The sequence below is a fragment of the Homarus americanus genome, unplaced genomic scaffold, assembly GCF_018991925.1.
Source record: "Homarus americanus isolate GMGI-L3 unplaced genomic scaffold, GMGI_Hamer_2.0 scaffold32929, whole genome shotgun sequence".
In the NCBI taxonomy this organism is placed as follows: Eukaryota; Metazoa; Arthropoda; class Malacostraca; order Decapoda; family Nephropidae; genus Homarus; species Homarus americanus.
The window spans coordinates 14,368,575-14,384,830 of NW_024737097.1; the positions used below are offsets into that span (position 1 = coordinate 14,368,575).

The 16,256-nt window shown below is 42.0% G+C and overlaps 1 protein-coding gene across 1 annotated transcript in view; it reads left to right on the forward strand.

Annotated features, from left to right (window-relative positions):
- Positions 1-14,167, forward strand: part of LOC121873121 (piggyBac transposable element-derived protein 1-like) — a 29,743-nt gene extending 15,576 nt beyond the window's left edge. The window contains exon 2 of the mRNA XM_042376435.1: positions 13,949-14,167. Coding sequence (XP_042232369.1) covers positions 13,949-14,167 — 219 coding nt within the window. The remainder of the gene's footprint in view (positions 1-13,948) is intronic.
- Positions 14,168-16,256: the final 2,089 nt, after the last annotated feature.

Genomic DNA, 16,256 nt, shown 5'->3' on the forward strand with positions numbered 1-16,256 from the left:
AAAACCCCCCCACAATATAATGAAATTGCTTGTATCAATATAATGCTATACTTATTCTTAATTTGGAGTCAGTTGGTATTGTTATGACAACTTTTCAAATTAAATAATTAAAAAGTGGATCATAGTTTTAAAATACACATAATGATAATCGAAAATAAGTTCGTCTTTCTCCTCACTTCATAAAAACATAAATAGCCCTTTGCTGAAAATATCACTTGAATTTTGTTTGCAATAATAATAATAATAATAATAATAATAATAATAATAATAATAATAATAATAATAATAATAATAATAATAATAATAATAATAATAATAATAATAATAATAATAATAATAATAATAATAATAATAATAATAATAATAATAATAATAAAAGATTTTTACTTCAGAAAATACGTCCACCTATGAAACAAATACAGTAGAGTGGATAAGGCCACATTAATGGTTCACGTTCTAGAGGTGTTGCTTCGAATCAGAAATTTACCTGAAAGAAGACCATCCTCTTTAAGTTAACACCAACCACTCAGTCAGTCCCTTATTAACCGTGTACTACTGTTATTTTTCATATATTTACTGCCTGTAAATCTCTCACCCAAATTCTAATATGTTGTAGTGTTTTAGTGGATATTCGATATTTTTGACATGAAGGAAAGCCTTTTTATGGCCACGACTAAAGTTTTTTTTTATGAGAGATAGCGATGATGCTACCAGTCTGTTGATAAATGTTTCTTTAAGTAATAACCTCAATACTATTGGACGCAGTACAACCAAAGCTCCTCGATAAGTTCTTGATGATTCCTTTTAATGTCGGTTCGATTGGAAAGACCATTGACAACTTTGGTTTATATTAATACAAAATCAACTCAGGCAATATTATATCATTAAGAGACTCGGAAAACATGTGACAATTTTACAGTTTGATGTAAACAGTGTAAGACTGACAGTTTTACCGTTCATGAGCACATGTGAATTCTGAAAGGTTCTTGCATTAATTCTTCTCCTAATTGGACACAAATACTTTTCTAACTCATGTAAAGTTTCAATGCAGTTTTGAAGATTTTTTTTCTCCATCCAGCCTAGTGTCGTATCTTAAGTGAACCAGTTAGACTCGTTCTCACATCACCGGTAATGGGGACACTTCAAGTACGAATCTCTGAGAATCCGGGACCTGGGGAAGAGGAGGGCAGCAAGAAGCACCGTGGCGGCCCCTTAACCTTTACCTGCACCCGGCTCACACATCTGTCACGCAAACGTCTTCAATACTATGACCAAAAACCTTTTGATACATTAACTCACCATCGCAGAACCCTACACTGAACACATGAAAATTAGCCCTCCACTTTATTTCACAATACGATTAACCACCTTAACGCTAACCTAACCTAACCTAACCTAACCTAACTTAGACTTCTCGGTCAGCGTTAGGGGGGCTCAATAATCAAATGAAAATACATCTTTAAATAATTTTAAATATCACTCAGCAACTTATATATTTAGGAAATTACACCAGATACATTACATTTATTTTCTTAGATGATATTAGAAACCACGAAGGAAGTTCATTTGAAGTAAACTAGACGCCTGGTGCAACGAGTTATGGACAACTGACGACTTTCCCGCTGGAAGTTCAATGAAGTAAACTAGACGCCTGGTGCAACGAGTTATGGACAACTGACGACTTTCCCGCTGGGCACAAAATAGTTCACCAATACCAGAAGACAGAGCTTCCCTCTTCCGTGTATAAGGCAGGGTCATTCACGCGTACACACACACACACACACACACACACACACACTAGGTCGGGCTATCCTTGCACTTTACTCAATTTGGTTTATGCAGAGACAACTGGCAAAATCTTGTTAGCTCCGGAAAATTAAAACATAGTCGAACCTTCTTTACATATCTATCATATCGCTTAGCACAAACCTCGAGTACAAATATTACCGAAAAAAAAATATATTGTTGGTCACATGTTGGAAAAGGTCACCGATTCAATCAACAAACTTATAAATCTTCTTTAAGGTGTCCAAGTTGCCCAGTAAGACAAAGTTCAAGGTCGTAGAATTGAGAAGATTATTTTAGATATCTTGCCAAACTCAGTTGAGAGATAATTAATGCATACCTTAAACGGCTACACCCACCCCCCCCCCCACCCACCATTAGGCTCTCTCTCTCTCTCTCTCTCTCTCTCTCTCTCTCTCTCTCTCTCTCTCTCTCTCTCTCTCTCTCTCTCTCCCGCCCATCTCTCTCCATTCATCTTACTTTCTCTGGCTTTCTGTTTAATTTTTGTTTCGTCGCCCTTTTCTGTTTTTCCTTTATCTCTCTCTCTCTTTCTCTCTCCGTCTATTTTTCGCTTCTTCCTATTATTCAGTCCTTCAATTATAACTCTCATCTTCTCCTCTCTCTCTCTTTATCTCCTTCCGTATCATTCTCACCCTCGTCTCCCACTCTCTCTCCTTCTTGTCACTTTATTCCTCGTCTCTTATTCTCTCACACTCTCCGTCCTGCGTGGCAGTGAGAAGTGATACCACCCTCAGTGTCAAGACCTGACTGAATTACTCAGAATAGGCAAACTGTACTACAAGCTTTGCTAATAAATATGTTCAACTAAAAAACTTCTCTCTCATTCTCTTCCTATCCTTTCCACAATATCTCTCCTTCTCTCTCACTCTCGCCTCTCACATGCTGTCTCATTGTCTCACTCTCCCTCGTTTCCTATGTCACTCTGTCTCATTGTCTAACTCTCCTCCCCTCACTCACGTACTCTCTCTCTCTCTCTCCGTCTATGTCACTTTCATTTTGCCTCACATTCTCACTCTTCCTTTCTTTTTATGTCATTCTCTCATTTTGTCTCATACTCACTCTCCCCTTTCCCTTCACTCTCCCTCTCCTCCTATGTCATTCACTCATTTTGTCTCACTCTTCCTCTCTTCCCACTCTTCCTCTTCCCCCACCATCCCTCCCCCTCCCCCCTCAACCCGGTCTTCCTCTTCTCCCGTCTCACCTAGGTTGGCCCCCTTTCACTCCCTCCCATTCCAGTCGACCAATCAATAATCTCCCCTCCATTCTTCACTTACCTAACGTTACTACAGGTGCACCATCTTAATCGTTATTTCTCTTCTTCCTTCGGCAATGTGAAAAAAAACCGCACAAAAGTTTTTTTTATCGTATGTGATTAGTCTGTGTGTGTGTGTGTGTGTGTGTGTGTGTGTGTGTGTGTGTGTGTGTGTACTTAAGATCTACTCACCCTACATCCGAGATTTTAATGTTTGCCAAGTATTTTTGTTTACGTGCAATGATAAAACAAAAAAAACCTCAGCTAGCCCGAGGTGATGATGTTTGTTTTTTGTTACGTTGGCATGTTGTGTTTTATTCTTTGGTTATTAGTTCTCGTCTTTTTAATTTGGTCTAATTTCTTTTTTTTTTTATCCCCCATAGGTGCTGCTTTTCCCCCACCACTTAATATGACGCCATTTGTCAGCGAGTCTTCCCTCCTCCCACCATGGCGTTGATGTGCCGCTTTGGATGCACTTTATTGATTTCCGCCCCATTCTCACGACAAAGGTTGAGACAAATACCATAAGTGGGAGAAGGCTTAATCTATTACAGTGGACATGAATGTTTTCTTTATATATATACGAGTAATTACAGTTTCTGAGTGGTGGGCTGATGCGTAAAATTGTCCATATGCGTGGTTAACAATGGCCTGGAGAGACACTTAATACCTCACTCCCTCTGTAAATACGTGATGATAATTTTATAATGTTCTTGTGATTATTGGAACTATAACACACACACACACACACACACACACACACACACACACACACACACACAGTATAAAATGTACTGTGCAAGGGTTGTTACTCAAGATTTCAATTTACTTGGTATAATGCACAACATTGTACGGTGTTGAGGTGACGTAAGCTCATCCCACTTGTGTAGTGTTATGATTCAGTTCACACACTCTCGCCAAGGTAGTTCTGACCTAATGAGTACACAGTCTCCATTCTACCAAACACACCCTCCCCCTTACTAACACACCCACCCCACTGACACACTCTTTTTATTAATGCCTTCACTCTACCAACACACGTAACCCTCTGAAACACCCACTCCACTGACACACGCACTCTCTCTCTCTCTCTCTACTAACCCACTCATTGCACCATTACATCTACAGTACTACATGTCACTACTCAAATGATCACCAGTTTCCCCTCCACAACTCCACCTCCACACTACTCCCACCACCATGACGGATCACCTCCCCCACTACCCACCATGACGACCACCTCCCCACTACTCCCACCACCATGACGGATCATCCCCCCACCTCTCCACCACCATGACGTCCACCACTACTCCCCCACTACTCTCCACCACCATGACGACCACCTCCCCCACTACTCCACCACGATCACCTCCCCACTACTCCACACCATCGACCCCACTACCCACCACCATGACGGATCACCTCCCACTCCCACCACCATGACCACCTCCCCCACTACCCACCACCATGACACTAATCCACTACTCTCCACCATGACGGATCACTCCCCACTTCCACCACCATGACACCACTCTCCCCCACTACTCCACCACCATGACGGACCACCTCCCCACTCCCACCACTATGACGACCACTTCACTACTTCCACCACCATGACGGACCACCTCCCCTTACTCTACCACCAGACAGCAACCCTCCCCACTACTCCTAACCCCCACCTCCCACTCTCCACCACCATGACAGATCCACCTCCCCACTACTCCACCACCACTGACGACCACCTCCCCCACTACTCTACCACCATGACGACCACCTCCCCCACTACTCCACCACCATGACGATCACCTTCCCCACTACTCCACCACCATGACGGATCACCTCCCACTCACTCACCACCATGACGGATCACTCCCCACTACTCTACCACCATGACGGATCACTCTCCCCACTACACCACCATGACGGATCACCTCCCCCACTACTCCACCACCATGACGATCACCTCCCCCACTACTCTACCGACACGACATCTAGTGGTAGTCGGCCCAGACGCCTCACGTTGCTGGGAAACTGTTGTTGTTGTTCCAATAATACTTGACTCTCATGCGACGCCCTGTGTACAACTGAACCACCGCATTCCGTAATTCTTGTGCACCGTTTACTAGCTCTAAGTGTATGTTCATTATAAGTGTACAGAACAGGAAACAAGTTAAGTGTCGGAGAAACTCACCTGAGACAGTTTCTAGTGATACTTATGTTGTTAACTTCTACTATACGTATTTTAAGATGTTTTATTGTAGTTTATTTAAATCAGGATCAAATGTGTTTGCTATTTTTCTTTATTAATTATTGCTTAAAACAACCGATTTCATCTCATCATTACCAGCTGTTGTTATTTCCCGTTGTTTAATGCTTAGTGCAGAGTGTTAAACATACGTGTATTTATTTTTTTCTTTAACTAGAGACTGTGAGAGCATATCTACTTGATTTGCTTAAACTATTATACAAAAATGGTGGACAAAATGTAGTCGAAAGAGTAGTGAGACTCTACCATGAAAAGATGCTTTCCCTTGTACTGGCTTGGTCACTGAAATCTCTTACAAGAAATTTCATTAACGATCAAAAGTTCTTGAATTCCACCAAGCCAATAGGATGAGGATATATGAAAAACAACTGGCAGAGAGGTTTGTTGTTCTCGCTGTTTTTGTTGTTGTTGTTGTAGCACGTTTTATAACGGTGGTGGCGCTAATTAATTTCCACAGAATGTTTCTCTACCCCTCGACCTAATCTTCAGTACACGTTTGACAAGCCTACGTCAGAGATGAAGTCGAGGATCTATACTGTACCATTCATTAGAATTTAGAATTTATGAGATTATTCTTTTTTTTTTATTATGTTCTTTACCGCATAACGACAAAAGTTTCCGGTGACACACACACACGCACACTGGTGCCGGGAACAACTAACTCTTGTCTGGTCCAAGGTGTGAAAGACTCATCTGATGTTATTGTTATGTTACTCAGGCAGTCTGAACTAGCTACGTTACACAAACTTACTAGATACTTTTAATGCCTAATGAGAGATTGAAATATTGTTACTTAGCAACTGTATGAAGCGCACTGACGTGATTCTTACATGACAAACAAAATACATTTCCTATTTAAAAGTAAGAGCCTGGAATTATTACAACAGTATTGGATCTCTCAGGTCAATATGTAGATCACAATAGGTCTATTGATCACACTGGAGGACAATATTAAAGCAGGGTGGATGACTCACGCCCTTACTGGTTCCTTCCAACACTTACACTGACAAATGCTTTCCACAGTACAGTGAACTTAGATAAATCTGTGAAGATCTAGCCGTAGGTTCCTGGAGACTGTGATGTGACCACCTGGAATTACGTTGAAACCTTGGGGAGGTTCATAATACTCCAGTGGTGTGTTGTGAACCAGTAGGTGTTGTTCGGGGTTCATAATACTCCAGTGGTGTGTTGTGAACCAGTAGGTGTTGTCAGGGGTTCATAATACTCCAGTGGTGTGTTGTGAACCAGTAGGTGTTGTCAGGGGTTCATAATACTCCAGTGGTGTGTTGTGAACCAGTAGGTGTTGTCAGGGGTTCATAATACTCCAGTGGTGTGTTGTGAACCAGTAGGTGTTGTCCGGGGTTCATAATACTCCAGTGGTGTGTTGTGAACCAGTAGGTGTTGTCCGGGGTTCATAATACTCCAGTGGTGTGTTGTGAACCAGTAGGTGTTGTCCGGGGTTCATAATACTCCAGTGGTGTGTTGTGAACCAGTAGGTGTTGTCCGGGGTTCATAATACTCCAGTAGTGTGTTGTGAACCAGTAGGTGTTGTCCGGGGTTCATAATACTCCAGTGGTGTGTTGTGAACCAGTAGGTGTTGTCGGGGTTCATAATACTCCAGTAGTGTGTTGTGAACCAGTAGGTGTTGTCCGGGGTTCATAATACTCCAGTAGTGTGTTGTGAACCAGTAGGTGGTCCGGGGTTCATAATACCCAGTGGTGTGTTGTGAACCAGTAGGTGTTGTCCGGGGTTCATAATACTCCAGTGGTGTGTTGTGAACCAGTAGGTGTTGTCCGGGGTTCATAATACTCCAGTGGTGTGTTGTGAACCAGTAGGTGTTGTCCGGGGTTCAACAGGTGAGTGACTGGTGCATGTACTTCACTTACCAGGTGTAGGTGGTGTCGATAGCTCATGTATAGAGACAAACCGTAATGTCTATCTTAAGTTTCTTGCGCCTTAGCCTCGTCCACGACCGTTGAGGGAGGGACATTTGGTCAGTTAATGCTATAGACTGAGGAGACTGTACGCTTGATGTACTAAGTGTCTCTAATCATTGGCTATAAAAATGAGTGACCACGTCATTCCAGACGCTGTTATGGGAGGCCGATGTATAAAGGTTTTTACTAGTTTGGTAAATTTATTTTCCTTTTGACATTATTTCCTTATCCTTCAATAACAAGGTTTGTAGTAGAGTATTCTGAAATTATCTCCAAGAAACTGCTACACACCAGAGAGTAAATCAACCAACACATACTACACACACCATGTTTTTTACGCTCTATTTTCCATAAAACTGAACGAAACGAATTCCATTTCTTTTTTTTAAAACGAGTCCCCCGGAGGTTATAAACACGGTGGGCAGGTGTGGTTGCCAGGTACCTGGAGCACAGATCAATAAAGGGTCAGAGCGGAGCCTTTCGTCATTACGGTGTGGGTGACGGCTCAGTCCCCCCACGCACCCGCCTCCTCACTGACACACGCTCTTGTACTCACGATTTGCGTTAAAACGATACTTGCAATTGGGTTATTTTCACTCAGTAGTGTACGATATATATATATATATATATATATATATATATATATATATATATATATATATATATATATATATATATATATATATATATATATATATACTTGTGTATCTTGATAAAACCTTTTTCTGTGTGGTTTTATCAAGATTTATCTTGTCCACGTTTCCAATGTGACTCTACATGAAATATATATGTATATATACATATATAAATGTGAAGGAAATCGTTATATTGATGAAACAATGCCGAGTTTCCGGTGGTAATATATCCTTACGTAGAGGAAAGAATAATGAGCATGTTTAATAATGAAATATAAGGGAATATGTTTACCAGGAGTCCATGACGGACCATGACAATATGGGGAGGTGGAAGAGGTATTGCTCAGCTACAAATGCACTTGATAGTGTACTTATACTTATTTATGGTTTTGTACTGTACAATACATACGGGCTAGTACACACACACACACACACACACACACACACACACACACACACACACACACAACGAGACTCCTTGACGCTCACCACAAATTCTTGTCAATGATCAATGAATGGATTTCCCCTCTAGCTTGTCCAGACACCGTTCCTCCTTGTCACCGAGGCGGCGACACAGTGAGAAGCCTTGCCACCATATACCGCCCATGCATACTGTACATCTCTTCAATTCTCTGTACTGACAATCTTGTTCTGTCTTTGTAGCTCTACACAATCCTTTATATGTGTATAATGATCGTTCTGATATAAATTAATAAATAAGGTGATGCCTCAAAGAATAACTTTTAACCTTATTGTGTTTTGTAAAAACACAATTATATTTAATTAAGTTTTTCATCGTTTTATCTGGTACCAATCCAGGTGTAGTGCCGGGATGGAACACTGCCCGCTCCCTGACCCAGCATGGCGGTGATGAATGGGCTGGCACTCTGCACCTCCCATTCACGAGTCAGAGGTGCCAGCCGCGCTATCCCAGCCTCTTATTGAGGCTTCTCGCTCCCTCCCGCCTCACATCTGGCAGCTGTTCACTCCCTCCACCAAGGAATGAAACTTCATCCTGGGGCACCAGCGGTAAGCTTGGGTACAACATAGTCAACAGTATACATATTATATAAGTAACTCGAAGTTGAATGCAGTTACCTATGGTAGTAAATCCTCGGTAGTTGCAAGGATATCTGGTATTTTAAGTGAGTCACTGACTACATCAGTCATGCGATCAACGGGTAAACTTGAAGAGAACTGCCAAAAAATAGATGCAGTGAGTCACCCGTCACCACGTACAGTACCTTCTATGGTGGTTCACATCCTGTATACTGTATAAGGGCATGTTAAAAAGGGGGTTAACTTATTCTACGATAATTTAAACCACCTCCCCTAAAATTTGTCTTGGAAGGGGACACAAAATATATTAACTGATGACGTTGACTGTAGTTGGTCTTTTAATAAAAACATTTCCAACCGGTCGTAGAGGAATCTTTTTTGGCGCCCCTACTGTATCTCTGGATCACGGCCACATGTTGACTTTATATGATTAAATATGCTATAAACCTCGGGCAAGAATACTATTACTGCATAACAAAATCTACAGTAATTCAGCATAACCTTGAATAAACTTCTTCAGGTAAGTCAGTGAATGAAGGCGGCACTGTAATAGCCTAGGTAGGAAACATTTAGATGGACTACCTTACCTAAACATTCCCACCTTTTTATTGCTGTATAATAATGGGTGTATTTTTATTACATAATCTTCTAGACCTTCTTCATTTATTTAAATTATTTTTTGTATAGAAATTTAACAAAGTAACATTGGCACAACAGCGACGGTGAATACAGTGACGCTTCTGGTGACCTTATGTTTCTTGTTTTGTGTTATGACAAGTTTAGTCGTGAGCGTTTGTTCTGCCAGTGTCTACAGTATGTTAGTTCCAGGTTGTAATGTCCTCTGACTTTGAAAGATATATATATATATGAATGAACCAGGATAAGCATATGACTAATAGCTAATAATTTAAACACACTATTATTATCAGCCCCGCGACCCTGAAGCGAGAGATAGCTTGTAACTCACGCAGGCGGTGTAAAAATAGTTATAACAGTTGTACGCCAAACCTGCCTTCAGGAGTCTCATTTTATTAATTTCTGGTAAAGGTACTTAAGATATTGCTATTAGAAGTTAATACCGTTGTACACGATAATTATCTTACCACCATTATATGATGACTATTTACACAATATTTTATTATAATCACCATCACCACCACCATCACCATCATGAACACTATCACCATCAACATAACCGCCTCTGCTGCCGCCGTGATCCCCCCCACCACCAACCACCATAACCACCGCCAATCATCATCAACCATCACCTCCACCACCACTACCACCATCATTATCACCATTATTACCACCACTAACCACCATAACCACCAACACAACCACTACCTGGTTAGTGAGAGATATGAACCAGAATGTCAAGAAGGTGAGTGTGTGAGAAGCATTTTAATTTGTATCTTTAAGACTTGGTCAAGCGAGTCATACAACGTTGTGTGTGTGTGTAGCCCCTCCACACATAATAAGGTGTTATTATAAGCCTCCAACAGCAGGTAGTGTCCCAGTACTGCCAAGGAATGTACTGCACACACACACTATTACTGCTACTACTACTACTACTACTACTACTGCTTTGCTGTCAATCGGAATCGAGAATGACGATCATCCAGCTATGATACAATGATATGAGTTATTAGGGATTTCACCTTCATTGGTGAGTTTTGAGGTGATTATAGAGGCCAATACGGGACCGGCAGAGTCGTTCACATGAGCTGCACTTGTGGAGGGCTACATGGAGTGCGGGAGGGGCGGTGGCAGCTTTTTTCCGGCGTTGGCGCTTGTCTACCTCGGTTTGCAGTCGGGCTAACTCGAAAGTATTGACACCTGCTCGTGTGGTGCTCCTCCAAGCGTTAAGACGTGGAGTAATCGACTCCCAGGTGAGGGGGGTCGATTTAGCACCTTTTAAGGTTTGTCTTAAGACTATCCTTATACCTTTTTAGCTGCCCGCCGGCGTTACGCTTTTTCCCAGCTGAAAAGAGATGCCCCGCACCCTCCTCAAGAGTTACAGCTGATTGGCTGTTGCAAATCTGTTCGATTTCGTCCTGAAATAATGATACATTTCTAAATGAGTTTATTCATAATCGTTGGGACGACCGTTTCTGACGAGAAAGATATTTAGCTAAATTATAATTAGAAAGATGTATTCATTCATTATTTCAAACATAAGCGCATTGGAAGTTTATCAGAAATCTTATACATGAACATTAACGGTTAAACTCTGGTAGCTAATTCACGCTTTCGGAGGACGCATTTAATATATACGTACTTAGTTTTACACACAATAAGGCATATGAAGTCAAATTGCGTATCAGTAATACTACATTATGCAAAAACTAACATTTTAAAAGATCAGAATCACATTGAAATACTACATGGCCGTCAGCAGAGAAGGGAAATATGTTGACCGAGGCCTTGGTTAGGTCGATGAAAGCCATGTACAGGTCACGACACTGTTCTCTGCACTTTTCCTGTATCTGGCGGGCAGCAAAGATCATGTCAGTGGTGCTATGTGATGGTCTAAAGACACATTCAGACTCTGGGAGGAGGTTTTTCGATAATCTTGCCAGCTACAGACAGCAGCGAGATCCCGTGGTAGTTGCCACAGTCTGACCGGTCTCCCTTGTTCTTATAAATATTGACGATGGAGGCGTCTTTAAGAGCTTGGGGGATTTCCTCCTTTTCCCATATATTCTCCAGAAGAGAGTGGAATTGGCTGGTAGGCAGAGGTCCTACTGCTTTATACACCTCTCCTGGGATTCCATCAGGCTCTGAGGCTTCGTTATTTTTCATCTGTTTGATGGCAGTAGCTACCTCATCCAGGGATGGAGGATGGCTGAGGTGGGTCAACTCTGGATGCTGAGTGACCTACTGGGTAGTCAGGACATCCACATCGGTGTTTGGGTTGAGCAGTGAATGGTAGTGCTCTTTCCAACGCTGAAGGAGGCCTTCATCGTCTTTAATTACGGAGTTACCATCAGATCAGCGGAAGGAGCTACGCCACGAGTGATTGGCCCATAAACTGTTTTAGTTGAATTGAAAAATTCGCACATCTTGTGCTGATCTGCAATTTTTTGTGTTTCACATGATTTATTTTTAAACCAGTCGTTCTTCAGATTGTGAAGTTCCCGCTGAACCGCAGCTTTCTTCTTTCGGAAAGTATCAGCTTTGGTCTGAGACTGAGGGTTGGTCTGCCAGTCAGTTAAAGCAGCACATTTATCATCAATGAGTACATTGATTGCCGGGTCATTTTCATCAAACCAGCCCTGGTATATTCTTTCACACACACACACACACACACACACACACACACACACACACACACACACACACACACACACACACACACACACACACACACACACACACACACACGTCCATTAGGAGTGCGGAGGTCTCAGAGATACTTGTTATTTCTTCTCTGTAAAGTTAATGTAAATAACTCAGTGAATTAGTTATGCTATTCTCAGTTTACAATTTCTATGCCATAGATTTAATAAGGTAGTTAAATGCGAGCTTAGAGTCTGTGCCAGTAATGACGGCGGAAGGATAATTATATAACTTCTAAACAAGACAAAAAAAAATCTATTATATACTCGGTGATTAATACTGACAAGAGTTTCATTTATGCCGGAAACTTGAGTAAACTTATCGGTACTCATATACAGTCAGCCTTCCTCTGGAAGTAAGTATAACATAAACGCAACTAGGAACATTCTTAAAAAAACTAAAAAAATAAAAATAATCTAGAAAAAATTTATTATGATAAGTCAAGGCTGAGTGTACACGGTGGCATCTGTTATTCATCACATCAACCTGCAAGGAGTCGAGACCTGGACACATACAGTCACAAAACAATGGAGAGACTAACATCCTTTGCTTACGTTCTGCACTAGTCTCCCTTATCACGGTCAACCATTACAGGGTCGAGCGTGAGTATGAGGTCATCAGGGTTAAGTATGGGGCTATTATGGCCTAAATATGATTCAATAATGATGTAAGTATGGGATCATTGTGGCGTAAAAATGGTCATGGTATAGGGGGAGATATCTACCAGGTGTAGGACCAAGAACTTTAGGTCAGTCCTTCATCTCCTTGACCTGGTGTCATCAGCGTTTGTCCTGGGTTTTCAGGTCACTCTCGCCTATAGTATGTCCCGCATCTGTCGTGTTTGGAATAAACGATATAAGATATTTGAATATTTGGTGTACAACTGGTGTGTTTGTACTAGGTCAAGTGACACTTCATGTTTATATGATATTTTATTAGTTTTAAATATATCTTTCATCAATGTGAAATCATACACACGTATCATTAGTTTCAATGTATAATTTCGAGGATATATTAGAATATTTCACAATAATTCAGTATATTTCTGGGTTTAGTCATCCCAGCAAACGTACAGTATATTGTAAATAATCTTCTTTAATTTTCTAAAGAGGTGAGTCCGAATACTTTTTTGATTCATTAGTCTTGGTGCCATTAGGACTGCAACAAATGTAGAATGACATCTATTTTAAGTGCAATCTAATCTCAACTCGATCCTCGACGCTGACTCAGGTAGTAGCCTATTGTAATCCATCAACAGAGGATGTAAGTCATCAGTGGCGAATGTAATGTACTTATCGGCCACACCTCTTGTGTCTGTCACGTACTGCACCCTCACTCGCTATCATCACCCGTCACATTACTCTTCCACATTCATTTCTTACACTCTTACTACTGACTCACCTTAATCATCATTGATTGACGATAAAAATAAAGAGATGAAGAGAGTTTGTCTACAGGTTGTAGTTGTGAGTGAGTTATGGGGGTTAGGTATATTAGCTGTGTAACCTTGACAGAGTCCATTACAACTCTCCTTTTCCCCGCAGTTGTTGGATCAGTAATGGGGGAGCCAAGAAGTGTGGTAGTACACATGCCTCACCACAGCCATCATCCAGGTCATTAGTCTCCATTATCGGTATAACCCCTAAAACTCCAGAAGTCCTACGGCGACAGACGTGTGGAGACGGGGATAGGCAGAAAGGACAGCCAAGAGACCTTAATAACAACTCTGCACATGGGCGGCACAGATAAGGTAGTCTATGCATTAGGATCTAGGCATCAGTGCAATCCAGCCCTGTCTCTGCGACTGAGTAGCCCGTTTCAGGGACCACTCTGCTTACCCCACATGGGAAAGAGGCTAGAAATGGTGTCCTAAATATAGCCTGCCTATTACAACTCTCCTGACTGGGCAACCGCACTCAGTAAGGTCTTCCCAATACGAACAACTCCCAGTCGTTATGGTTGCTCACCAAAATTCATTGCCATTATGAGGCAACTCCACGATGGCATGGGCGGCAGTGTCCTACATAATGGCACCCAGTCGGGCCAGTCGAAGTTCTTCCCACCCAAATGGGGGTAAAACAAGGATCTGTACTGGCACCAACTGTCTTTTTACCTCCTACTTGATTGCCTTCCTTACTCGCGCCAGTGGCAATCTGATCAGAGGGGTAGACATCCAATAGCGGATGAAGTGACTTTTCAACAAAAGGCGATTCCAAGCAAGGACAAAGGTGTCAGCAGCATCCATCACATAACTCCAGTATATAGACGACCTCACCCTCGTCGATAACACTGAACAAGACCTACAGGAGATCCTGAGCTCCTACTCAGACTCGTATACACACTTCGGCCTCTAAATGAACGTATGCGAGAGAAAGTTTCCTTTCCAGCCCGATGAACAGATCCAATATCGGATAAGATATGCATTTCAGGTCTTTGGCAGACTACGAACCCGTGTCTTCTGCTGTAAGGAGTTGAAATTATCTACAAAGTTGCACGTATATCGAGCAGTGGTCCTCCCCACCCTGCTACATGGCAGGGAGACAGGAGTCACATACAGGACACACCTCACGGCACTTGAGAACTTTCACCAACGTAGTCTACGTTCCATCCTCCAAGACCGCTGAGAAGACAAGAGAACAAATGCCAGTATCCTCGCTGACACCAACTGTAGGAGCATCGAGGCTGATATTATCCATGATCAACTACGTTGGATTGACTACGTTACCGCACAGATTGTCAAAGCAGTTACTCTATGTCTGTAGCTATCTAATGAATGACAAACGAAATGCTGGCGGTCAGCGGAAAATATATAGTATAAGGATAGTCCTAGGACAAACCTAAAATAATACCAACACGTCTCCCTCAAATAAGAGACGATCAGTCTACACCGTAACGCCATATGAGGTGTTAATACTTTCGAGTTAGTTCGATTATATGTCGAGGTGGATAAACGCTAGCGCCTAACGATGTTGCCGCCGCCACTCCCGCACTAGACACAGGCCTCCACACGTACATCTGTGGGCGACCCTGTCCCGCAATGGCTTTTTAAGACACCTTAGAGTTTACCAACGAAAGTGACATCATTTAAAATCTCATATAATTCTGTCAGTGCTAGATGATCGCTACACTCGTTTCCGAGTGATAACAAAGTAGAGACAGTAATGTGTTTGTGCAAATAAACACACAACATCCCGAAATCAAAGTGCACAAGTGAATCCAAGAAGGAGGAAGGACGGGGAGAGGGTACATCACCAGAGATGTCTTGCCCCTCAGTGGAAAATAAATTAATTTTGCTTCCTAAAATTGTTTTACAAAGCCAACGAGAGAAATAAAACGGATGAAAACATAAGGTATTGTATTTTATTGTTTTTGTTGGAGAAAGAGAGAAGGGAGGAGGAAGGAGGGAAAAGAGGATTATCCATCCTTCTTCTGTGTCCGTGAGCTGCTGTTCGTAACTCTTGCATTGATTCTTCCAGGGTACTGCTGTGGCCAGTCTCTAACATGATTGTCGCTATAGACACCAAGACAGTCGCAGCCCCCGGAAGGTTCGAGGACATTTCGTCACCAGCCAATTCGTCACCTATTTAGTATTTACCTTACCTAACCTAATCTAACCTAACCTAACCCAACCATGGTTTCATTGCTTCCAAAATAGATATATTATTATTTAAATTTGATAAATATAACGCGGGATTCAATACCGGTGACGAAATGTCACCTCCCTTCGAGGCCCTGAGTGGCTCCCTAACTATGTTGAAGGTGAAGGGATAAACCCACTTTGTGTAAAGCACCCCCCCCCCCCACTGCCCATTTTGGAAGAGGTACCCACATCGTGTTGAAACTGTCTTTACCCATTTTAAGAAGGTGGCGGCCCTACACTGGTGCTGAGTACTCCCTGCTCAGGTCTGGAGAAAACAAACAAATTGTTTCAGGGTCCAGTATTACTGTAACTGTTGTTTCAA